Source organism: Betta splendens, chromosome 15, assembly GCF_900634795.4.
Source record: "Betta splendens chromosome 15, fBetSpl5.4, whole genome shotgun sequence".
NCBI lineage: Eukaryota > Metazoa > Chordata > Actinopteri > Anabantiformes > Osphronemidae > Betta > Betta splendens.
In genome coordinates, this window is record NC_040895.2 from 8,734,291 (window position 1) to 8,760,361 (window position 26,071).

Consider the following 26,071-nt stretch of genomic DNA (forward strand, 5'->3'; position numbering starts at 1 on the left):
TGAAAAATAAAAACAGGAACATCCATAAAAAAAATGCTTAAAAATTACTGAAAATTTTATTTAAAAAAGAGAGGATCAAAAATAGTACTTTTTTTCAGTGGGTAAAAATGATCAGTTGATTAAAGTATTGTTTTCAACATGGAAATTCACTTTGAAATCACCACTTTGTGATATAAAACCATAACCACTGCACTAAATAAGGCTGGCATACACATTCCAGGCACAAACTTACTTACCTATTCCTTACATGCAGTCAGAACATGCAGGGTAGTAATGGCGTGGACACACCGGTCGACGGCAGTGTTTTCCTGTCCTATTGTCCTGTCTCATTTGCATGTGTGCCAGGGGTAGGGATGAATGTTGTCACGCTTGACATGTAGCAAGATTGCCTGATTTTATACACCAACACTATCACTGGGTGAAATACACAAAAAACGTACTTTATCCTCTTTCCATTCACTCGAGAGCATACCTGTAGAAAAAAGTGAGCATGGGGGAAGGTAAACACCCACACCTTCAACAATGTCAAAAACAATGGTGAAGCTACCCAGGCACCCATGACACTCAGAAAAATGCAACATATTGAAAATTTTAACTTTTTTTGGGACACTGTAAAACAAAATATTTTGGCTGCTGACATCCCCCTGTGAGACTCTGAGAGTATGAACATGTGTGATTCTCCCATGTTTATATAACATTATTCGTCATAATCTTCATTGTGACATTCAAACCAGTGGGACCAGGCCTCATCCTAGAAATTAATCTTTTCTTTTATTTCTCTTATTTCCCCTTATTGCTCCATAATTTCCTATGGGTGGCATAATAGGTATGTTATCAGACTTAATTTCCCAATTCTTATATGTTCTTCATTTCTTACAGTAATTATATTTTTAGTCTCACTTTGATGCACTATTTCTCTATTTTACTGTTGCACTCTTCACAGATCTGTCATGTGAATTCAAAAGTCCCCTGAGTTAAGTGTGTTTAAAGATACATACAGCTAAATAACTGTGGTCAGTTGTAATAACTGTCACTATAAACCTTTAGCTGTGGTAAAATACAACCATATATACAACCATATATATTTAATCTTAAAGGCTTTATCACACATTTACCTTAAGAAGATATTCAATTTTAAATCTGTTTATTTGCCTTTTTATGGTCCCTCGTTTAAATGCATTTCTCTTTCTCTTTCAGTTTCAGAGTTTCTCTTACAGTAATAACCCATAACACTTCATCATTCACTGACCTTTCGGAACTTCCTTTTAAGAGATGTATCGAAGGTTTATTGACATATTTATTTGTTTAGTGCCTTTTTACTCACTTAACAAATAAACCATTCAGTTCTTTAATCTTCAATCTTGTTCAATTTTTCCGGGTGCTTTACCCAACATGTTTAATACAAATGTTTGGTAGACATAGAGATGCAGAAGCTAGAAGGGACAAAGCTAAAACTAAGAATGAATATTCAGAATGTAACTGTTGAGCTGTCAGTGTCTTCACTTCCCATTGGTTTGTTGTATTAGTCATAGTTGTTAAACTTGAATGACAATCGTTGCTGCTAATGATGTTTGTTCATGAAGCGTCAAACAAGCTCTTTAAGACTGCGCAGTACATCTACATATATAGATATACTGCCCAGTCTCACAAGTATACAGATGTGTAAGAACACTGTTATTATTAAATTTGTAATCATTTTGGTAAACTAACACAAACAAATAAACATAATGAATTTCAAGATATAATAAACAATAGCATACAGCTATATTTTTTTATTGTAATTATGAGAGTCAAAACTAAAAGCATACCTATCACATATTAGCTGCAACGTAAAAGTGAACACATTGATGAAACAATAATTGTAGGGTACTACAAAAACTAAATATATAGTTTGATGTGCTTTTTATAATAAAGATAATATATATGCTTTATAGTAATACTAGGTTTATTTAAATAATACATAGTCCACACAAAATATCAAATTAGGGCTTAAAAACTCAAATGGGACGCCTTCATTCCACCAGTGACGTAAAGCTGCAGGACAAACCCGTCACGTGACTCTTCCTTCTGAGCTCGAGCTCCTTCCCAATGTGTTCATTGGAAGTGCGCTTCACCGGAGTCAAACGAGCGACGGGGCTTCAGTATTATCCGTCTGTCTGTACCGGCGATTACCGACAGCCAGGCCGTCTGACGAGCTTCAACCGTTTGGATTTTTTTGCGTTGATGTCAGGGAGGTGGAACGGAATTTAATTTTTTGTGACTGAGCCTCCACCTGTTATTTGCCACCTTCGACGTTAGCTAACGTCAACCCTACGGTTGACTGCTAGCTTACATTAGCTAATTGTGACAGTTTCTGCCCCTGCTGCGTGTTATAGCACGGTAAGTTGGCCCATGTATGGCGTATGTATAAACTCAGTATCTTCGTATTTAATGCCGTGTTTGATAGTTCTACACATGACTGGCAGCTCTCAGCCGTCTGCTCTAAACGTGGGGCTGTTGCTTTTACGGGTAAACACGCCTCATGCTAACAGGGCGAACCTGCAATATTAGGGTTGACTTAGCACTGTCAAAAAGGCTTAACATCAGTGCTGTCTCGTTTTCATTATGGGTGTATGGTAGTTCTGTTAAACTTAGTAGGGTTGCCAACAGTAAAGACGGGTTTGCTGTACAACTGATATTCATAATTTATTATCTAATTATTTGATAAGTTCACGAGCCTCAGTTTTTGGTTCTCAATTGTCAGTTACAAAGGTCCTTAACTTGTTGATATTGACCTGTTCTCATTTCAGAATATTTTGATTCGGTACAATAATAGTTGTCCTAAATGGTTGTGTGTCTGCTGTTGGGAGGTTGCTTGTATTTAGGTTTACATTACACTTGTGATGCAGTTCTAATATTTATCTCTTAGCTTTAGGGTTTAGGTCAGTATTTTAAAGTGCCTCAGATAAGTGGTAGGAAATCAATATTCCCAAGCATACCTACCCTGTCTAATGCTAGTAGCTGAGTAATGTTATCTAGACAAAAACAGAAACTGTGCTGCATTCACTCCCATGCACCTCATTACTAACTGATGACTAGTCACAGCATTGGCTGTTAGAGCTAATGCTTAAATGTTTCCTTGTGCACGGCCTATAAAGGGGGGAACACGGGCTGGGATCGTATCTAGCAATATATTGTTTTCATCGCCTGGATGCATTGATGAGTACGAATAGGTTGCTTATTAGTGCTTTCATAAATCCAAAGAATAATTCAACTGGTTCATATAAACCACCTTTCCTAAATGTTATGGGTATTTCCATGAATTATGTCATTATAGAAAACTGAACTCTACTTTTAGCACGGTTTAATTGTATGTGGTTATACTTTATATAATGTAAAAATGTATTTTGCCCGTAAGGCACTGGACAAATTGTCAGTGATTTACAGGCTGATACCACAAAAGCAAACATGCAAATTTGCCTTATCAGCGTCACTACTACTGGAAAAATACAGGTTTGATAAAGTTGTGAAGCATTTTAAACTATAAAAATGTAAATCATGTTTGTAAGATCTCAAGATAACTTTATTTACGTATTGGTGTTTCAAGGAAAAACTGACAGTGGATAATTACAGTTACAGTAAGTGTTAAGGTTCTACCAATGTTCATGATTTGTGCTTTGTAAAAACTTCACTGTTTGTGATTGTTACGAAACAGAGCTGAAAATGTCAGTCATCAGTCATCGGGTTGCTTCTGTTTCGTTCTGGAAGTACCTTTGAACATAGTGGTAGTGTTAGTGGAAGTGGAACTTCTTCCACAGGGAACACATAATAGTTTCCACTGCAAGGGAGTGGTTGCTTGACCTACTCCATCACATGATCATACATAACATTACATTAAAAGTCAGTCTGGTTTAAAGACAACTCTAGGTAGGAGTTACAGAAAACCTATAAAATGTGTATTTGTGTCCCTCCTTCGTTAAATTTGAGTTTAATTAGTTGGTAAAGCAAGGTGGAGCATAAACATGCACATCCCACGGTTATAAACCATTGCTCAACCTGTTCAAATATTTAACATGAATATAAAACGTATACATTCAAATGCAAAACAATGTAGGTTTAGTTCCACAGTGGCTTACATTTGTGTTACAATTTTGTAAAAAAGACCAAGCTGCTGGCAGGCTTTTTAATAATGTAGTGCATTAATTGCTATTTTACATTTGTTTATTTAGATATTTTTTCTCCAGTATTGGTTTTTAAATAGAAACAAAGCAAATATTGCTTGTAGAGAATAAGATACACTAAATCATACTGCGTTTCTTGGTTAACTACTGTAAGAACAAACCACAGACTCACTGTAAATTGAATTTGGATGGATAAGCGTAGGGTTTCTCTTCTACAGTGGCTGCTGTTTTTGTTTTGAGAATATGTAGCAGACTGATGGTACCATAGCAACTAGCATCAGGTGGAAAGGTGGCACAGTCTATCCTGCTGAGTCATATTCTAATTGCACAGCAATGTTAAACTACTTTAAGACATGATATCTGCCAAATTTCTATACTGTTACCCTTTGTCTCTATGTTGATTGTTAAATCAAATGTGAAATGAAATCAAATGAATATTTATTTTGTGATGTGCAGAGTTGCAACATCAGCTTGTGCAGTAATAACAGAATTCTGTAAACACTCCTGCTTTACTGTATCTTATCTGTATTTGTTAAATGTTTCAGATCACAGTCTTCATAAATGTCTTATTAACAATGTAGCTCTAGAATATTTTAGAAGGTGGATTTAAATTTTAGAAAACACCAGTTTAGAAATGAGACATATTTCCTATTTAGTAATGTTGTTGTAATGTTGTATTTCCTATTTAGTAATGTTGTGCCTCGTTTTAACTGAACATTTACTTCACTGCTGTTAGGACTCACAATTTGTGAGAGGAGAACCCAAATAATATATGAAATACATAGCAAGGTTTGAACTGTGCCAAAGAATTTTTTTTACAGATGTTGGTGTGGAATCTTAAATAGTCAGAACTGTGCCATTGGGTCCAGGATGTGCAGCAGTGTTGTTGAAGGCACAGGGGGGTATGTTGTGTCCTCCTTGGGTTGAGACCGGTCCATTTGAACCCTGTGGTCTCTTTGTTTGGCCATTGTTCTGGCTCTGTCTCTCTACACTGATGTCACAGCATTCCCGAGTGTGGATAAATGACTTAGTGTTAGGGCAGATGAGTAGCATCGTGAATGCTGGCAGTAGTGGGTCAAAGGGCAAGAAGTCTAGCAATGCAGCTGTCCAATCGTACTCTCCACACCAGCCTTCTGCTGGACATTTACAGTACATACCTATAGGCCCATAGTTTTATTTGAATCTTGAATGAACGTTTTTGAAACAGCTGTAGTTGTGCTTCTGGCAGTAGGAACTTGTTCATATTTTGCAATGACTGGACTACTTTATTGGATTGTTGTTTGGTGTATCAGCAGATAAAGGTATTGATTGGACGGCTAGTGTTTATTCTAAGCCCTGCCTCTCATATATTTGCTATGCTGTTTAAATTATCATCCATGTCTGTTTGCTGACCAAAAGTTGAGTTCAGTTGAAGCTTAGTGTAGAACGACTTACCAAAAACTCTTTGTACTGTAGACCAGGACATTAAAAGGGACTTTATGCACATAGTCGGGGTGTTGTTTATACACATTTCCTATATTACTTCTTGTGCCTCATGCACTATTAATGTTTCAGTGTTCTCCATTATTAGCCTTTAGCTGTTTGTTGTTCCTTAGTGAAGTGCATCAGGGACCAGCAGAACGTTCTCTGCTCATTATATAACCCCACATACACTGTATGGTGGAGTCACAGTTCACATTAAACAAAAAAGGAGTACAATGAAATAAATTCATCCACAGAAATTATCTTGCTAACATGGTTGTACATTCTGTCGGCTAACCATGAGTAGGAATTCTTTAAATGAATTGTCACACAATTTAAGTTTTCTAAACTAAACTAAACTAAACTAAATGATTTTTTGACAGAAATTAAAAAATAACAATACACAATAAATGTACAATTAATTCTATTACAGTATATTACCTTTTGAACACTGTTGTCTGTCTTTTACAGGTTGGCAACATGCTGCAGTGAGTAATGCACAGAGTGTTGATATTAATTATGGCCATCTGGGGAACGCAAGGATGCTCAGATTCGGAGAGCTGCCCTACACAGGCGCCAAATTCATCCGACTATTGTTATTCGGCTCGAATTCGCAGCACAGTGCTTCAGGGCTTGCCGTTTGGCGGGGTACCCACTGTCCTTGCTCTGGATTTTATGTGCTTTCTGGTGAGTCTGCCTATCAGTCAGTTTGCTGCAAATGATTTACATTTCTGCACCATTCAGTATTTGTGGTGGAAGTAAAGAAGCTGCTGTTTATGTTGTTCTTCTAGGTGCTGCTGTTTGTTTTCTCCATCTTGAGGAAAGTAGCATGGGACTATGGGCGCCTTGCTCTGATGACTGACGCTGACAGGTAATTATGTAACATTGCTTGAGAAGGGAATGTCTGGTACCAGGCTCTCTGACTCATCATGGAAACAAAAACATTATAGCCAGTGTGTGTTGATACAGCATATCAAATGTGGTTGAAATTTGAGACAAGAGCGCAATCGTTCCTTTTAACAGGTAGCAATGCTGTTGCACAGTAGTGGGTAGGGGTTAATATTTGTAGTACGGCTATAACAGAAATGATCTTCTTGCACTGTTTTACAATGGTTATTACAATACAACAAGAACCTACTTGATACTGTCATTGCTGAGCATTAATAGGATTTTAGTGGGAGTAGTATCAGTCATCATGACTGGCTGCCGTTATTGATTTCTAACTCATTTTTATTACTATTTAGCACTTGGTGACAGCTCATTCTAGATGTTAGCTTGTTGCATAATTTGTGCACAGCGTGTAGTGACATTGATTTTCCAAGGATGGTGCTCCAGACAGGATTTTAATGTCAGCCGTTTTGCTGCTCTGCACTCTGTTATAGTCTTGCTGTGTTATTTGTTACATGTTTTGCATTGACCACATTTTATTTATATTCATAGGAACTGATGTTGACTGCATATATATCATAAATAGTTTATAACAAGTTCTTAAAAAACACAAGGCCTGATGCAAAAAGGACATATTGCAACAGGGTTGAGTATTATCTCTGGAAAGTATGTGACACAGTGCTCCGTCACCTACATCCCCCCGCTGTATTTTTGTGATGCTACAGTTACATTATTGTCACAGCTGCATGTGAGCAGAAAATGGGGCTGCAGCATGGTGGGGTGGGGGGCATGTCTCTACATAGAAAACTGAAAAAAGCTGCCTTCAGATCATTGTCTTTTCAAATATTGTAATTGTAATGATGTTGACTAGAATCTCATTAGAAATCATAATTGAGGTATTCATTTGATGAGTTTGTTTTTTCAGTTCCGTACTGTACCTCATGACACAAATCTAAAACCTCTGATCATTTTATTAAATAATAAGCAAACAGATGCTTTTATATGGCTGTATAATTGAACCTAAATAAACAGAATGCCTCATTTGTAGTCCTGTGGAGTAAACTGCCTCTCCAGGTTTTCTTTGAATCCGCTCTCGTACTGGCCAGCAGGGCCACTTTGCCTTAGCTAAGTTGAATGTGTTTGTTTTCCTTATGTTTTATAGCAGAAGAATGAATGAGCGGTACAGTCGTCTGGATGACCAGGAACAGTATGTTATCTCTCCGCATAATAGACTTGCTTCAGTTTTCTCTCTTTCTCTCTGTAGTTAAACTCACTCATAACTTCAGTCCATTCTGTCCAGGCCGCTGTGGAGTTCAGGCTCTTTTGCACTTTTGATGCTTCAGTATTCTCTCTCTCTTCTAGGCTTTTTCCAATGTTGGGCTTGCCTCTTCTTGTCACTCTTGTCTGCTGTGGGTGCTTCTGTCCTTTCTTACTAATCAGATCTATGTTCTAATCTGAGTATTGACCTCTTTATAAAGCACAGACTTGTCATGTGTGGGTGCATCGCATGAACTGCACAGACAGGATGATTGCAGGGGCAGGTAATATTGCCTTGATCTGTGGTTGTTTATAGACAGGCCCTAACAGGGTGCATTCATATTTGGTCTACCAGAGCAGCTTCTCACAGGAATGTGGAAGAGAACTGATGGTGGATTACGGCCACAGGCTCTCTCCTGATCCCAGTAGAGGTCTATTAGATCCCTGGCAATATATAAATATCAGCCTTTCATGTAGTAATGAATATTGTAGTAGTTATTGGATTCCAGCAGATCTTGTATTTTTACCACACACACTTTGAGAGTGTGGTTAAATTAATAAAAACCATGTAATGGGGTCTTTATGCTGTTTTATACACCAGGCAAACCTATAATTCTGCCTCTTGTTGGTCACAGGGGTTGTGTTGTTTTTTTTCCTGTAGAGTTTCTCTGCCTTTCAACCTTTTCCCCTCAACGGACAGTGGTAGTGTGTCCAATCTGTGTGCTATTTTCTTAACACTGCATGAAATGTGACTGTAGGGATTTTTGGTGTGGTTGACCATAATGCGCAGCCCACAGAGGGTGCACAGGGTTATCCTCTTCAGTCCATTTCAGGGCATGAGTGTCAATCTTTCCATACTGGTAATGGTAATACATCTGCTCTGATCTCTCCTCATGGTAGGTATGCAGCATCATTGAATTATTGTTTTGTGTATACAGCGTGTCTTCTACCGGGACATCAGACCGATCAGAACGATATGAACGCCTCACCTCAGTTTCCAGTTCTGTGGACTTTGAGCAGACAGACACAGTAAGTCTGACGTACAGGACAGAACAAAATAGTTTCCCATCAAACAGAACATGCAGTGTGTTGCATGTAAAAACACCTTCTCTCCTGTCTGCCTTTCTTCCTTAGGGTTTTTGCTCCTGGCTAACGGCTATCTTCCGTATCAAGTGAGTACAACCTAGTGACATCATACTGCAAATTTTGGAAAAGTGAATAAACTTGATATGACTTGTTTCTTTGTTGCAATCCCCTTTAGGGATGACGAGATCAGGCTGAAATGTGGCGATGATGCAGTGCACTACCTGTCCTTTCAGCGCCATATCATCGGACTCCTGGTGGTGGTAGGAGTCCTCTCTGTGGGAATTATCTTGCCTGTTAACTTCTCTGGAAGTCTACTTGGTAAGTCTAGAATTTACTATCACAGAATCTACAGAATGGAAGCACTTTTAATGTTATACATATTATACAACCATATGTGTTTCTCTGTATGTGTGTGCTGTACTGTATATTTTTTTTTAAAAAGTGCTCTTTTGTTTGTCCCGTAGAAAACAATGCATATAGTTTTGGTCGAACCACTATAGCAAATTTGGATGCCAAGTAAGTAACACTTACACATTTGTGCTATTTAGTTCATCCTGCCTTATGTTGTGTCACTGCTTTCTAATGCCTTTACAATTTTTTCCTCAGCAATGCACTATTGTGGCTGCACACCACTTTTGCATTTCTTTATCTGTTACTGACTGTGTACAGCATGAGACGACACACCTCCAAAATGCACTACAAGGAGGACGACCTGGTGGGTGGCTCTGACAAATGACCGGTTCAGATCTAATTGTTGGTGCTAATTCCTTTCTTGTTCTCATTCTCATACAGGTAAAACGCACTTTATTTGTCACTGGAATCTCCAAATATGCAGAAGAGAATGAGATAAAACAACACTTTGAGTAAGCAAAGCATGGGATCCTTTAGACTGGCACTAGCCACTTCTAACAATGCTTGCATCTGTCTGCCTGTAAAAATGATACACTGTTCTGTTGCATTGTCAAGGCAGTAGGATGAGCCATAACTGTATTAAGGTAATTGAGAGCCATGCCTTTTCCTTCTTCAAGTGTGGCTGTATTGTCCTAATCCATGGCCAGATCAGACAATGATAGACTTATATCTGTAATTGTCTGTAATAGAAGCCAGATGAGCAGGAACATGCAGGTCATGTGGTAGATGTTTGGAGCGGGTGTTTGGCTTAACTCCTCTTGGTTGAGTTAAATATTTTGCATGGCAACTTTACAAACCTGCTAAATAAAATAAATTTGTTTTCTGTCGTTTAACTTTCATCTTTTTTGAAGCCTAATGTTATTATGTTGTTATACTGTACAAAAAAAAGCAATAGTAATATAAACACACTCTTGTTGTCAGGAATGTAAGTACTCCAGTATGACATTCATAGTCTTTTAAATGCATCCATTGTTTCTCCCCCTCTTTTAGGACTGCATATGAGAACTGCATTGTACTTGAAGGTCGTATCTGTTATGATGTGGCCAAGCTGATGTATCTTAACTCTGAAAGGTACATGTTTTCCATCCCATGTTGAGGAAGTGTAAGTCAGATGATCGTCCCTCAGTCTAACCCATGTTAATATGTCACACAGAAAGAAAGCAGAGCGCAGCAGGAAATTCTTTGTTGACCTGTTCAACAAGGAGCATGTTCCCACCATGATCAACCCAAAGCCCTGTGGCCATCTTTGCTGTTGCGTCATCAAAGGCTGTGAACAGGTCAGACTGACATTGTGCATCTTACAGTATAACAGCGCATTGGTAAAACCTGACAATAAAACAATATGAAGAGCATTTTTATAGGAACATGCTAATTCACACAATAAAATTCATCTTATAGATAGCTTGTAGATCCTAAAAGCACAGCTGTGTCGAGTTTTATAGGAAACTCAACAAATTCCATTTGAGAAACCTCCAGTAGACCCAAGCTGAGAGTTAGTGGCTATCTGCCTTGACCAGTTGGCACGTGAGAAAGGAACAAAAAAATTACAGAACTGTCAGCAGACAAAGCACAGACAGATTTGATTAGGCCATCAAATGTAACTGGAAACACGATAACTCAGAGATTTTTCTTTTTTTGATGGAGCCAGTAACTATAGGCCATATGTTTGTTATTACTAAAATGGTATAATACCTTTTTTTATCATAATCCCATGATGTCTGTATTACATCAATTACATGTTTTATTCAGTTCAGGAGGCCCATGATTAAAAAGCTACCAAAGGGTGCTTCTATGAATGAAGTCATATGATACAGTATATTACTCTTAATATAACATATTATATCAGTTATAATGTATATTAGGACAAAAATGTAAACATAATCTTCACCAGCAAAATTGTTTATTTTTACAGGAAGAGGCAGTGAACTATTATACGAAGCTGGAGCAACAGCTAAGAGAGAACTACAAGAAGGAGAGAGAGAAGGTCGACAGGAAACCCTTAGGAATGGCCTTTGTCACCTTTCAGAATGAATCCATGGCTGCAATGTAAATGGGACATGTTTTTTACCGACTTATTATTACAGTACAATAATTGATTACATATTACATTGCTGTCTGTTTGCAGAGTTTTGAAGGACTTTAACGCCTGCAAGTGTCAGGGCTGTCACTGCAGTCAGGAGCCCAAGAATTCTCAGTTCAGCGCCAAGCTTCACACGCACAATTGGACTGTCACCTACGCCCCAGATCCACAAAACGTCTATTGGTAAGAAGATATTTAAATCCACTGTACTGCTGCGATCATGCAGGGGAATACGTAAATGTGGTCCCAGTTTTGATGATATTCTCACACAAAAAAAATGCTTTTAAGCAAGAGTATCAGTTTACTAGGCAGCTGTGTCCATAACTGTGGGTCATCACTCAGTGTCAGTCTAATCCCTACATAACCTTCTCCCACAGGGAGCATCTGTCAGTGGGAGGAATCTCCTGGTGGGTCCGATGCTTTATCATAAACAGCGTCCTCTTTCTCCTCCTCTTCTTCCTTACCACCCCAGCCATTATAATTTCCACTATGGACAAATTTAATGTAACCAAACCAGTGGAGTATCTAAATGTGAGTATGAAAATAGTTAAAGCTGCATCTGTCTGGTGAATTAATTAATTTGTTTTTTTATTTATTATTTAAAGAAATGTAGTTTGTTCATTTCATTAGAGAAACCTCCACCTTCACTCACTTTTATAATACAGCATGTCCATATCTCTCTGTCTCTGTCCTGCAGAATCCGATTGTCACCCAGTTTTTCCCCACTCTCCTACTGTGGTCTTTCTCCGCCTTGCTTCCTACCATTGTTTACTACTCTGCTTTCTTCGAAGCTCACTGGACACGGTATGATTTTTCCCTTCCTGCCTTTAGGAATCCATTGAATCAACATGCATTGTGTTGTAATGTGTGTAAATGTGCCATTTGTCCTTCTAGGTCAGACGAAAACAGGACTACAATGCACAAGTGCTACACTTTCCTAATCTTCATGGTCCTCTTGCTGCCCTCTCTAGGACTCAGCAGGTATGGCTTGTAATGGATTTCTGCCATGTGGCCTATTGAAAACCTAAAGATACATCTCATTTAAATCTAATAGTATTGTTGATTCCTGTCTTCTTTAACTGCTGCAGTTTGGATGTTTTCTTCCGCTGGGTCTTTGATAAAAAATTCTTCGCAGACGCCAAAGTGCGATTCGAGTAAGTAGCATAATTTTATGGACATTTCAGTAGTGCTCTGTTACACATAGGACATAGCAACATGATGCATGAAACAATAAATATACTGTACAGTCCGGTCTCTTTTTTTATAGCATAACTGCATTCTGTTTAATGAATGTGTAACACAGTTAGTTAGTTTGTCTCTCAAATAGAATATACCTACAGTATAGCAATTACAAAATTAGAAATAATTGTTAGAATGATAATTGCATTGTCGCACTTCAGTGAGAGTCTTTTTCAATGCTTAGTGCTTCTCACCCTGTTCTTGGCTCTTAAGGTGTGTGTTCCTTCCTGACAATGGAGCTTTCTTCGTGAATTATGTCATTGCGTCTGCATTCATTGGTAATGCCAATGACCTGCTGAGGATTCCCGGTCTACTTATGTACATGATCCGACTCTGCTTAGCTCGCTCTGCCGCTGAGAGGAAGAACGTCAAGAGGGTTAGTGTTTTCCCTGTATACAAAGTTAAAATCACTGACCAAATGTGGTGGCATTAATTCCACTTTTGCCCATCATGCTCTGTTTAAACAGTTTTTTGCTTATTATAACTAAATGACTAGTCACACAAAGAATAAAGTGGGTAACAGCATGAAGTTTTATATATTCTGTTTCTTCAGCACCAAGCCTACGAGTTCCAGTTTGGGGCAGCCTATGCCTGGATGATGTGTGTCTTCACTGTGGTTATGACCTACAGCATCACTTGTCCAATCATCGTCCCATTTGGTGAGTTCTGCTGCCTGTTAACTGCTGTTTCACATCAAGATAGTGTACAAAACAAATGCAACCTACAGCGATTCTGTTCTTATCGCCAAGCTCAATGTGATTATTTCCACTGATTTGTCTTGTGTTCTTTCTCTCTGCAGGGCTGATGTACATGCTGCTGAAACACCTTGCGGACAGGTACAACATGTACTATGCCTATTTACCATCCAAACTGGACAAGAAGATCCATTCTGGAGCTGTCAACCAAGTGGTAGCTGCACCTATTCTCTGTCTCTTCTGGCTTCTGTTCTTCTCCACTGTTCGTACTGGTAAGAAGAGGCCACTGTCATAAACCTCATGTTCTAACATATTTTCATACTAAAGACTTGATGAACTACTATCATCTGTCAAACAGTTTATCATTTTCTCTCTACCAGGTTTTTTAGCTGCAACATCCATGTTCACCTTCGTGGTTTTGGTCATCACAATCATTATATGTCTCTCTCACGTCTGCTTTGGACATTTTAAATATCTAAGTGCTCACAACTACAAGGTAAAAAAAGAAGTCATCATTATTTTGTGCATATTTCTGGAGCTTTCTTGCATTCTGCAGTTCATTCCAAACGTGTGTCCTCTGTTCCAGATTGACAGCCAGGGTGTGGATGGTCTGGAAAATGGGGAACCAGCGTGTGCTCCTGCAACAACTGTATGTATTAATTCACAGCACAAGATATGTTAGAACTGTAGAAAAAAACATTGTTATGAACCCAACGTATTCTAAAACATGAACACAGACTACAGACTAACTACATTTTCATTTTCGCACAGCAGATGTACATTGCTCGGGTACTTCAAGACCCAAATTCAGATGAGGCTGGTTCTGGCAGCGGTGAGGACGACGGCCAGGGCTCCTCGCAGGATGAGGAAATAATCAATGTTGAAAATGGCCTGAATGAGGATTTCCAGTCGGGTGAAGACTGTCTCATTGATAATGAAGTGCGACACTGACACTGCCTGGAACAGAATAAAAACGTTTAACTCAAGGAATGCACTGAAAATGTGACTTAAACTAGGAACTGACCTACCATTCTCCAAAGCATCTCATCCTCCATCGAGGGACTCTACACTAACATAAGATCACTGTCTGCTAAAAATTAAATGGATTGGTTGCTCAAAGCCTGCATCTCCTCCACTAGGTCTCACCAAAACACATCTTAGGTGAAGATGCAGAAGGAATCTACTCAATGCAAAGGCAGCAACGTCCATCTGCCCTGATGTACTGTACCCACAACACTGCACATATAACCACAAACAAAAGACACTAATGCACACATGAAGAATTTATGCCTTGTCATGTAAGGAGAGTCTTAATCTGTATTTGATTAACATTGCACTTCAAAGAGGGACCTGTGCTTTAAGCTGAATTTTCACTGAGGTACTGTAGTCCGGCATGCCTTCAACTTCAAAGGGTGGAGAGGTTTTCCTTTGACCTTTTGTTAGTATCTGCAATTGTTTGCTCTAAATGCTTCCCCAAATAATCAGCTTATGTGAATGAGAGGAGTGTTCTACACGAGATAAGTGCTTGGTCTGTGCAGATGGGGTGGTTTCATAATAGTTCTTCCAATTCTATAGAAGCCTATCACTTAAAGAAAAAAAAAAAAAAGTCATTGCTATGAACACTCCTGGATGCTTTAACCCTGGACAGCTTCAAACCTCTGGATCTGTTTAAAAGCGTTTTTAATGTGGTATTTGTATGTGGGCACGAGTTTAAAATGCCACCAGGATCGATATGTCATAAACTGCAGGATAAGATGAGAATTCATGTCCTGGCACACTACATGGATAATGATCTTTTTGGCGTTCCGTCTCTGAGCCTTTGTTGGGACTGCTGCTATGGATGCTGCCCCCAGGACAATCCTTGCACAGCTGCTGCAGGAGGACTGGAGGCCAAGAGCCTGCTGAATTCTTCTAGGCTGCTCAGAGGAGGAGAGACAGACCTCTGTGTGTTGTTTTTGTTTCTTTCTGGGTCAGTTTCAGACGATACACATTATGACTATTTGTTAAATTTATTTGCTTTTTTTTTTGTTAATATGTTTACATTTACAGTTTTATGTAGAGTTTAAAACTAGCATTCAGTTTAGTTGGCTACTGGTAACTTTATAATTGATCTAATCTCTAGATTCATCACTCATACCTCTGTCAAATCTTATTCAATGTTAACCTTTATGTAATTAGTGAGCGCTGTGATCCAGTGGACATTGAGCATTGTTACAGTTTACCATCTACTTCCGCTCCTTGAGTGCTGAGATGGTTAAACTCAAATTGTGCAATTTTGGTTATAACTTAAATTTTTAGGCAAGTTCATATGAAGTTAGGTACTGTAGTTTAGCGCTTGTGAATGAAATCCAGATGATTTTGCATCTGTAATATTCTTAAACCATTCTGTATTCATGACATGCTTCTTTTCCTTGAGAAGTAATGAGTGTTCCCAGACGACTGTTAAACTTGAAAATCCAGTTCCCAGCTTCGCAAACCTCTACCAGAGCAGGAGAAATTAACTAGAACCTGTAACAGGAAGATTAAATTAATCTTTTCAAAACACTTTAAGTAACTGGACACTACAGTAATTAAACCATTCTAATGTCTGATGCACTGGCCACACAATTATGAGTTTTTCATGATTGGTTTAGTCTCCTTCCCTAGCCAACACAGCACTATGAGCTACCCCAGTAAACATAAAGATGGACGTTGGCAAAGCAAGACAAAGTACCACTACTGTTGGACCACAGTATGAAAATGTGTCGTCCAGCTTCTTATAGAACTGTAGGGAAAAATGACTACTAACCTTACTTTCACTCATATGATTGACGGGGTAGGATGGCGAGACCAAACCCATTCCAGCAACCTCTCTGTGGCTGTTTTGGGCCATTTATGGGCATATTGTTGTGGTACTGGGAGTAACGTGTGACACCATCGAGTCCGAGCTCTTCCTGTCTTGATGAGGTGATTTTATTTTTTTATACCTTTTTATACATCTGAGCTGTGAATTTCTGAATGTCCAAATTGCATATACTGTCCAGCTCTGAGCGAGATGTGTAACAACTTTTTACATGCTGTTTGTAAGTTAATCCACAGCTTTAGGTGAAATTAAAGCGGCTAAAGTTATTGTGTGATTGTTGCATTTAAACAGCAGCAAAACGATCAACCAGAAACTAAACGTTCTCCACGCTTCATAAAACTGTTCCATGTCATGGCATTTCATTTCAGTAAGTTCTATATTTGTCACAATGGTTGTGATTGTCAGTGTCTGTTGCTTATTCTGTGTTTAGCATTCACATAACGAGTCATTTGTTTTAGATTGTCTTCATAATAATAATAATAATAATAATAAGAATTATAATTATTATAATAGTGTGTGGATGGTGGAACTCACTGGAAATGGGTGGATTGTTTTTGTTAGTCTCAGCCTCTTGGAAAGGATTTCTCAGTCTGTTCTTCCATCATGTTCAGAGTGGTAGCAGCCTCATCATTGCTTCATTAGGACGCTGTTGTGTTTCTTTGTCCTTCATTTTTCGAGATAGGAAGAATAAAAATACCAGATGTCACCATCGGACTGTCTGGTTTTATCATTCCTGTCAAAAGGCCGTCTAAAGCAGAAATGCTGTATGTGTCTGTACTCCCTTGCACCAATAAATCTGTATTTAACGAACTCTATTAAGAGTAAATGTTTCTATTTAACGTTGGTTTTTTTACTGGGTGCGTGCGTCGTCACGCGCACAACTGTGTGCATTTTCTGCAGTTCGCAGTCAGCGCCGCTAGTTGTCGCTGCTGCTTTTATAGCGGCGCTATAAAGTTGCCCAGATGGAGGTGCGACGTGGAAGAGCAGCAAGCCGCTCGTGTCTTAACTGGTCCCAGAACTGAACGCCTAGAGTCTGGACGGAACCCGAGATCCCACCTCCAGCTCACTACAATGTAGCACATCGACAGCTCCGGGTCACTTCACGTGTTAAACAGCGGTCGTCAGCATGGACGGAGGACTGATTATTACTCTTATTTCGGTCGCGATGTTTATAGGTTGTTTTTTACTTGGATTCATCCCGCTGTTGTTCCGACTTTCTGAGGTAAGCGTTTGATTTAATGCTCAAACTCTCCCATAATTTAAATACATTAAATATTTAACTATACGTTATATTCCACATTACGTATACACTTGACGAGTATAATAATTATTCGGTCTACGCTAGATGTTGCTTTTATCTGTGTATTCTATAATCAATGTGGGGAACATTCCCGGCGATCGGCTGAGAAACGATGTGTTGATCCCCTCAGAGAAGCCTCCAGTACGTCTCCATCCTGGGGGCAGGTCTCCTGTGTGGGACAGCGCTGTCCATCACCATCCCAGAGGGGGTGAGTTTACTGGAGGAGTCGTGGGGAGGTGAGCACACGTTCGCACATTGCTCTGATCAGACGCCCCCGCACCCACGGAAACCACACCTGCGTGTGAACGTAACCCTCTGAAGCGCGGGAACAAAGGCTCAGCCAAGCGAGTTCAACCCTCTCGGGGTTTTGTGTGGATGTGATCAAACGCGACCTTCATCTTTCTCCCTGCAGGAGCCTCCTCCTCCGTTGAGCCGCACGCTCTGAACGCCAGTGACCGAAACGCCACTTCCCCAGAGACGGACCCCCCTCGCTTCTTCATCGGGGTGACCTTGACCCTGGGCTTCGTCCTGATGTTCGTGGTGGATCAGATCGGAAGCTTCATTTCCATGCGTGGCAAGTTGCTCCCCTCCAGCTCCAAACAGCACCGATGTTTGCGTTAATCATTACAGCGCCGCTAATGTCTCGTTTCAGGACAAACAACCTGTTTATCCAACAGTGTGGGCATCACTGCCACTTTGGGGCTGGTTATTCACGCAGCAGGTACTTACACAGCTGAACATTACTCATGTTTGCGCAGGGTACACAACAAAGTTTGTGAACGTCATTACTGGAAAATCCACTAAGCGCCACGTGACTCCGCCTACAAGGAATTTACAGTACAATAATCCAGGTAGATTTGTCTGCAACCAGACTCATTCGCCTGCTGGGTTCCTGTCCCTTCAGCCGACGGCTTCGCTCTGGGAGCTGCTGTGGCCACGGGTCAGGAGACCGTGCAGGTGGTGGTGTTTTTCGCCGTGATTCTACACAAGGTGAGGCTCCCGGACGGACGCCGTGCAGCAGCGTCGTTCGCGTTGTGGAGCCGATGAGACCTGAGCGTGTTCCTCTCCTCTCAGGCGCCTGCGGCCTTCGGCCTGGTCTCCTTCCTGATGCACGCGGGCCTCGACAGGAAATACATCCAGGGACACCTGCTGGCCTTTTCAGCTGCATCGCCAGTAGTCGCTATCGCTGCGTACTTCATATTACACGCAGTAAGAAAGGGCCCAAACAAACTGACATCTCACTGGTTTGAGTTTGAGCTTCACTTGGGTCTGCTGTGCTTTCTGTCCACAGTCTGGCAGTTCGGCTCCCAAGCAGCTCAGTGCAACAGGTGTGGGAATGCTCTTCTCCGCCGGGACCTTTCTCTACGTGGCCACAGTGCACGTCCTCCCAGAGATCAGCAGCAGCAGCAGCAGAAAGGAGAGCCAGGCTTCGTCCGACCTCCAGGAGTACAGTGGAGCCGAGGTTCACCCGCATCGCTACCTGGGGCTCCTGAAGAGCCTCACGCTGCTCCTCGGGGTCGGGCTCCCCACGGTGCTGGCTCTGGGGCTGCGTGATGACTGAGACAGGGAGGCAGGTTTTTATGGTAACACCCCCACGCCGGAAAGGAAAACACTGAGCACCTGCACGGTTTAGCACCGGATAATAGCAACCTAGACAAGGGTAGTGAATGCGACTAATTTATTGTTCTTTGTAGATTATTTTTCTCTTTTCCAGGAAATGAAGGAAGTCAAAAATTGACCAAAAGCCATGTTGAAAGATGAGATTCTACTGGACAGACAGAAAACAAAAGAAGAATGAGATCTAGGCCACGCATTATAAAGGAGTTTTTATAGCTGCAAGCATTTCCTATTTACTGTTTAACATTGTGCAGTAGACTAAATTTTCAATGCAAGAAGGTGTTAATGGTGTCAACATTCCACTAGTATTAGTACAACGAAAACTAAATCTGTCAGAAATCCAGTGGGTGTTTACACAGACAGGTGGCACCGGATGCTGCACATAACTGGAGGCTTCCACGGTTCCAGTGTCCTGAAATAAAAGCATGTCTGCTCATGTTGAGGCTCCGTCCGCTGCTTAACGTAGCGCCGTCGTTACTTCGCTCAACGGGTTTTATTTCTGTTTCAATACGGGCTCCTTGTTGTTCTGCGTGATGTGCAACGTTAAAGTGCAGCGTCGCTTCCACTGCTCTTCCCCTCTCGCCTGTGCGCCGTCAAACCCAGAACGCATCCAGTTATTACCGACCCACATCCAACCCCTTTATTTTCTGGCCACAATGACGGCTCGCGGCTTGAAGCGGCGCCCGTGTTCAGCCCAGAGCGGAGGCAGGGGTTTGTTGACGTCACAGCTTCATGTGACTCATGGAGGCCGTCAGCTGAGCCTCCAGAACCATCTTATCAAAGGTCCGACTGTTCGTCTGCCGCCTCACGCTCTCCCTCATGTGAAAGGAGGCGCGCGTCAGCCTCCGCGCCTCCTCCTGTATCTGCTCCCTCTGCCGTCGCAGCCGCTCCCTCCTCCACTCCTTCCCCGACACGTAACTCTCCCTCCTCTCCCTCTCCTCCTCCTCCGCTCTCTGCATCTCGTCCCGGAGCCTCTGGTGCCGGAGCCGTCGCAGTCCGTTGCGCCGCCGCGCCCGACTCGCTGCGCCGCGGCGCCGCGTCCAGACCCGCTCGGCGGCTCTCTCCGAGCGGCGCCGGCTCAGTTGGGCCAGGTTCTGTTTGCGCGCGCGCTCCCGCGCGCTCTGCCGCTTGACCTCGAGCTGCGCCCGCTCCGCGTGCGCCTCCTCCCGGGCCGCCCGCTGCTGCAGCTCCCTCCGCCGGGCCTCCTCCACTCGGGCGCGTTTTTCCGAGGAGCGCCTCAGCTTCGCCTCAAGGGCGCTCCTCAGGCGCGCCTCCGCCTCCTCCTCCCGCTGCGCCACCTGCTGCCTCAGCAGCGTGTGTCGTAGCAGCTCCCTCAGGTTCTCCTCCTGCAGCCTCCTCCTCTGCCTCGCCTCCTGCGACTCCTTGCTCCTCCTGGCCTTCTGCTCCTTCGCCATCGCCACCTGTCGCTCTCTCTCCTGCTCTCCTTTCTCCACCTCCTCCTTCTCTCTCAGCAGCTTCTCCTGGTACCACTTGCGCCTCGCCGCCTCCTCCCGCGCCGCCTCCATCTTCACCCTGCGTTGCGCCTCCACCTCCTCTTTCAGACGCCTCCAGCGGCCCTCCTGCAGCAGCGCCTCCTGCTTGAGTCGCGCCGCCTCCTCTCTCTCCCGGCGCTCCCTCAGCGCCCGCCGTGCCTCCAGCTCCTCGTGCCACCGCTGGACGCTGTGCTTCAGCTTCCTCCTCCTCCTCTTCTCCACCTCAGCCTGCAGGGCCTCCTCCTGCCTGTGGGCCTCCTGCCGCTCCCGCTCCTCCCGCTGACAGAGCTCCAGGCGAGCCTGCTCCTGCTGATGCTTCACCAGCATGAGATCTGCTATCTTGCGGTCTCTCTCGGATACCGTGACACACATCCTCCTGTTGAGGGTCTTCGTGGGCCTCTGGAGTTTCATCCCGGAAGCGGGGGACGGCCTGAGGTCTCCCAGAGTGAGGCTGCAGGAGTCTGGGTCTCTGGTGCCGGCAGCAGAACAGGAGGACCCGCATAGAGACTTCCCTTTTATGCACAGATCTGCATATGGGAAGGGCCCTGCATTGTGCCTGTCCACTGGGTGATGATCCAGGCCCGAGGCTTTATCTCTGCCCGGCCACCTGCCTCCGTCCGCCTGGATAATCCTCTCTCGCTCCTGTTGACACATTTGTAACAGCTTCGTTCTCTCCTTTTCGTAGGACTCGTGCATCAATCTGACCGCCTCAAACGGCAAATCACGTTGTTCGGCGACCAACTCGTTTAACGACCTAATTAGAAGCTCAACTGGTTTGACGCCGAGTCGCGCGCAGGACGCCAGTGAGCGGGGGCTCGTTAGAACGTGCCGACTGCTCTCCGCTTCGGCCGAGTCAAAGTTATTCAGGTCCAAACGGAGGGCAGGGGATGTGGACCTCAATCCATCCATGATGAACACTGGTTAAATCACAGAGATGTAGAGTTCAAACTGCTCCTGCTCCTGTTTTGTCGCACACTGGCTGGGATTTCCAGGCACTGATGAGAGGTCATGAAGGGATAAGCTGCTAAGGTCTAAGTGTCCACCTCTCACAACATGACAATACAAAATAACTGACACCAAAAAAGTGAAACGCTGACATAAACCAGTTGAAAAACTACAGCACTGACTTTTGTGCAATAAATTCAGGCTGCGATATTTTATATTTAATTTAAAAAAAAAGATTAAAGAAGACTTTGACATTGTGAACTAACTCACACCTGTTTATTTGAACAGAACAATGTATAGTTACATAAGCCCATGTAAGCCCGTGTTTGTCAGCCAGGGGTGACGGAGGGAGTCCCTGGTTTCCATGACAATGAATGAACGAGCGTCTTTTTCCTCTCCTCTTGGTTTTTAGTGCGCCACCTATCGGTGCGTAGCCCTGAGTCCGCCGTGTCACTGCCTACGCGCTCTGATTGGCGATCAGTACGGAAGTTGGTTTCACCTTGGTCAAACGTGCAAATCTTTCGTTGTTGAATTCTACAATCGTCTTTACGCCTTCAGTATCTAAAAATATTCAATGTCTATTTAATATAAGACTCCAACTGAAAATCTAATAACTTAATACAATTTAATTATGCTTTCCTCTGCCACTTCCTGCAAATGTGTTTATTTTATTTTGAAACAGGATATTGTCCCGAGTTGTTCACAAATGCGTTTCATTAAATATATTTAATATTGCTTCGTGTTTACATGTATGTCCTTGTTATTTTAATATGGATTTTGTTATGACATTTTCAGTTTTCAGTTTTTTTTCTGTAAAAATCGACGGACCAATGAAAACCTAACTTCGTGTATCACATTACGAGTTTTGGTACGAGGTACGTTGAAGCTATTCAAGACAAAATCGATAGACCTACTGTAAAAAACGAGAACTAGCGCACTTGATGAGTTTTGAGCGTACCCCTCACCAAGATGGGCAGTGTTTCTTTTTTAGCCAAGTAACTAAAAAAAACTAATTTCGCTAGCTAACACTGGCTAACTTAGCCTCAGACCAAAGATATTGGTGACTGAATGAGATAGAAACCTGTTTGGTACATCCGTGTTTGCCTTAGTCGTTGGCCTAGCAGGCGTTTTTTGAAAATCGAACCTTTTTTGTTTGTCTTTTTTGATACTATGAAAGTACACTTGATAAGTTGCAAAAACTGTCCTTAACTACATTGATTCTGCGTGGATTTAACACAGACAAAAATAATTTAGACGATAGAAAAAACGGTATGACGTTAATGTCAGTTGGGGGTTACTGTTAAAGCTAAAGTATAAGATTAAGAAGATATAAGATTACTGGTTTTTATCACATATTCTCATTCAACTCTTCTCTTGCAACATTTTTCCTCGGTAATGACGTTGGTAGGTTTCCATCTTGACTTTTTAACGTCTTTGGCTAAACTCCACTTAACTGGCACTTCGATTCGACGTTGTCGTAAAACATGGAAAAATACCGCCAAACAACCTCACAGCTTCTCTAGGGGCCACGTTATCTTGTCATTCTACCCTCGAAAGTCGCTGTTAGAAGGTAGTTGCTGAGTTATAACGTCCACTCGCAGAAGCATTGTTTGTTTTGAGGACGTCGAGCGTGTTTCGCCCCCGGACCACGCAGCCCGTCCACCGAGTCGACTGACGATGAGGAAATCCAGGGGCGGCGGTGAAGAGGAGGCTCCCCGGCAGAACGGTGCCACTGGCCGGAGGCGAGGCAGCCAGCTGCAAAGTGACGGCGTTGACGGCGACTCCGCCATCGGCCCCTCCGATCTGCAGGACGACGAGAACGACATGGGTCTCAGGAGAGAAATACGGAGCAAGTACAGAGACCTGATCAGCTCAGTGCAGCGTGAGTGAGACGGACTGCAGGGTTGTTGGCATTGTTGTTTACATGTCGACAAGTTACTGATGTGTGTTGTTTCTATTTATCAACCAGAGAACAGAGAAGACATGCTGAGTCCCTCCAACAATAAGCTCACGGATGTCTTAGAGCACGCCAACAGGCTGTTTAAGGATGGTAGGTGTGATGTGCTGAAGCATGTGTCACCATCATCATCGTCATCATCCATCTCTATAGACTGGTCAGCTTCATGTGCCTGTGATCTTGCGCAGTTCGCCAGACGAGAGAAGCTGCTCTGGATGCACAGCTTCTGGTTGTGGCCACAGACCTGGGGAAGGAGAAGGCCAGCCAGCTGTTTGCAGAGGGCAACGCTTTCGACACCGCTACTTTTGCTGAACATCTTGTGAGTCCATTTTGTGTGTGTACTTAATATTTTTATGTCTTACCTTGTTCAGGTTGAAGCTGCACACATTTGTTAGGAGCTAATATCTTCAGGGCTTCACAAAGAGTTTAGAGGCTTTGTCACAACCTTTCCACATTAGGTTTGAAGCATATTTCCAGTGAATGCTTTATATTAAATATTTGGGTGTTGATAGACATTGATTCTAAATAAACTAATCCAAAATTTAAATTGCACCAGGAATGTAGAAGAAAGTTTTAAAGTTGTTTATACAAAGTGTAACAAACCAAACTCAGGAAATATAACAAAATATAATTGAAATCTATCTAAGATAAAATCAAGTTAAAACGTTATACTATATATAATCTGTTGAATTATATATAACGCTTAGAAAGAAAAGATCAGGCGAATAAGAGTTATTATTGTTATTACCTTACAAACAGACATTATGACATAACAACTGTTACCATGTATTAAAAGTGGAGCTCCCTCCTCTGACACGTCATCTATTTATTATATAGTTTTACTAAATTTCTTGTCTTCTTAAGAAGCAACAATGTGACAACATTTAGCAACAGGCAGTGTGAATGTCAGATCATCATACATCACTGAGTTCATGTGGAGATGTCTCTGCTTCTTTGACAGCTGTCGTTCATGGGGCTCAACCGGCTCGAAGACGAGGAGGATGAGCAGCAGAACGAGCGTGGGGCTGACGGCTACCTGCCCCAGGATGCTTGGCACAGACTGGCCAGGAGAACAGAGTGCTGCTTCAGGACTGCGCCTACTTTTCACTATATGTGAGTGCGTCAGCGTTTTGTTTTTAGAAAAGACTTTATAAGATTTTATAAATAAAACTCTATGATTTCAAATCTCAGGAGACAGTTCACATTAAGTCCCCTGTCCCCCTAAGTCTTACATAGCTTCTGTTTGGAACAGAAGTCAAGCTTTCTTGATTTATCATTGTTCTGTCTGTGTTGTTTTCCCTCCTGTGGTTTGTTTCACCAGGATGGGTTCATTCCATGCGGAGCCGCCTCCTCCAAAGCAAAGGATAGAACGACAAAGGAAAGTTCCCAGTGCGGAAGCCAAAAGGATAATGCCAACACAGGTAGCTAATTCTACACATCAGGTTATATCTTTATGTCAGCGTTTTGCTGCATCATGCTCATGTTGCCTTGCAGCTGAAAAAGATGGAGGAGTCGCATCAGGAAGCAACAGAAAAGGAGGTGGAAAGGATCCTTGGATACCTGAAGAGTTATCATCAAGACGATCGTGAGTTTTAAGCTTACAAGCTTCAGGCAAATACATCATCACTATGGCGCCATCCTCAACTATTGTGTCTTGGTTTTTGTTGCAGCAACTTCACCGATATCCTATTATGAGTTTGTGATCGACCCAAATTCATTTTCCCGGACAGTGGAAAACATTTTCCACACGTCTTTTCTAATCAGGGTGAGGTGAATGTGCTGAAGGAGCTTGTCTGTCGTCCGGTGACCGTCAGCTGGTGTCATAATGTCTCTGTTTGTGTTTCAGGATGGTTTGGCTCGAATGTATTTAGACAGTGATGAATTACCTTGTATAGGTAAGAAGATCCTAACATTATGTTTTTTTTATTCTGACGGAAACAAGAACAGGAGTATTTAATAAATACACAATTGTCTGTTTTTGTGTCTCAGCTCCAATAGAGGAGGAGGAGGAGGTGGCAGCTGCAGAATCATCCAACCGTAAGCAGTGTATCGTGTCCATCAGCCCAAAGACATGGAAGGTTTGCAGCTTCTGTGTTAACACAGAGGGTTAACACATACACAGAAACACACAGATCACTATAAAAGTCTTATTTTGTGCTTGTTTTACATTTTAATATATGTGTTTGTTTTATTCCAGGAGCTCATAGATGTTTTCGAAATCACAGATACAATGATTCAGCCTGCGACCGCAGAGGATGAGTGATGGACTTACTGTACTAGCTGCTTTTGTTTGTTATTTAAAGTCAGACATAGATTTTTTAAGAAGTGTTTTTTTTTTATCTTTCAATACACATACACATTGTTCCAGTTAAATTTAGAGTTGTAAACACAGAGTTGCATTCAAAGTTAAACATTCAGTTTTAATTTTTTTACGGATTTTTAAAAGTTTGAATAAAAAAAGACCAATAAAGGAAAGTTTGTATTTTCATGTATGTAAGAATCCGTCTTTATATCAATATAATACATAATTCTGTTTTTATGTTAACATTATGTGCATTATTAACATCAATATACCTTCTACAAAGTCTTTGGACTTCCTCTAGACATGTTAGTGCTGTAATTAACGAAAAGCTAAACCCT

General features: G+C 42.0%; 4 protein-coding genes across 6 annotated transcripts; 3 read left to right on the plus strand and 1 right to left on the minus strand.

Annotated features, from left to right (window-relative positions):
• Positions 1-2,059: 2,059 nt before the first annotated feature.
• tmem63ba (transmembrane protein 63Ba) lies at positions 2,060-16,934 on the plus strand. Of its 3 annotated transcripts, none has more exons than XM_029175321.3 (24): positions 2,060-2,379; positions 6,093-6,308; positions 6,413-6,492; positions 7,672-7,716; positions 8,705-8,795; positions 8,901-8,938; positions 9,028-9,170; positions 9,317-9,368; positions 9,459-9,567; positions 9,645-9,715; positions 10,254-10,334; positions 10,417-10,540; positions 11,176-11,309; positions 11,389-11,526; positions 11,721-11,874; positions 12,041-12,147; positions 12,238-12,324; positions 12,432-12,497; positions 12,796-12,958; positions 13,136-13,241; positions 13,382-13,549; positions 13,658-13,773; positions 13,864-13,926; positions 14,049-16,934. In XM_029175321.3, exons 2-24 carry the CDS (start codon positions 6,117-6,119, stop codon positions 14,226-14,228), a joined length of 2,508 nt encoding a protein of 835 aa, XP_029031154.1. In that variant the 5' UTR covers positions 2,060-2,379; positions 6,093-6,116; the 3' UTR covers positions 14,229-16,934. The 3 variants fall into 3 exon arrangements, with proteins under 3 accessions (XP_029031154.1, XP_029031156.1, XP_029031155.1); XM_029175322.3 differs by having other exon boundaries at positions 2,061-2,379; positions 14,052-16,934; XM_029175323.3 differs by lacking the exon at positions 7,672-7,716.
• A 132-nt stretch (positions 16,935-17,066) lies between these two features.
• LOC114870576 (zinc transporter ZIP9) lies at positions 17,067-19,428 on the plus strand. The gene is made up of 7 exons (XM_029175412.3): positions 17,067-17,341; positions 17,550-17,655; positions 17,832-17,993; positions 18,072-18,140; positions 18,324-18,409; positions 18,494-18,628; positions 18,711-19,428. Exons 1-7 carry the CDS (start codon positions 17,246-17,248, stop codon positions 18,978-18,980), a joined length of 924 nt encoding a protein of 307 aa, XP_029031245.1. The 5' UTR covers positions 17,067-17,245; the 3' UTR covers positions 18,981-19,428.
• Positions 19,429-19,465: 37 nt separating this feature from the next.
• On the minus strand, positions 19,466-22,530 carry LOC114870541 (coiled-coil domain-containing protein 177). Its single transcript, XM_029175345.3, has one exon. It carries the CDS (start codon positions 21,436-21,438, stop codon positions 19,759-19,761), a length of 1,680 nt encoding a protein of 559 aa, XP_029031178.1. The 5' UTR covers positions 21,439-22,530; the 3' UTR covers positions 19,466-19,758.
• Positions 22,531-22,905: 375 nt separating this feature from the next.
• nsmce4a (NSE4 homolog A, SMC5-SMC6 complex component) lies at positions 22,906-25,923 on the plus strand. Its single transcript, XM_029175405.3, has 10 exons — positions 22,906-23,356; positions 23,444-23,524; positions 23,620-23,750; positions 24,393-24,544; positions 24,753-24,852; positions 24,926-25,016; positions 25,102-25,196; positions 25,278-25,326; positions 25,421-25,509; positions 25,629-25,923. The coding sequence occupies exons 1-10, from the start codon at positions 23,152-23,154 to the stop codon at positions 25,692-25,694; spliced, it is 1,059 nt and encodes a 352-aa protein (XP_029031238.1). The 5' UTR covers positions 22,906-23,151; the 3' UTR covers positions 25,695-25,923.
• Positions 25,924-26,071: the final 148 nt, after the last annotated feature.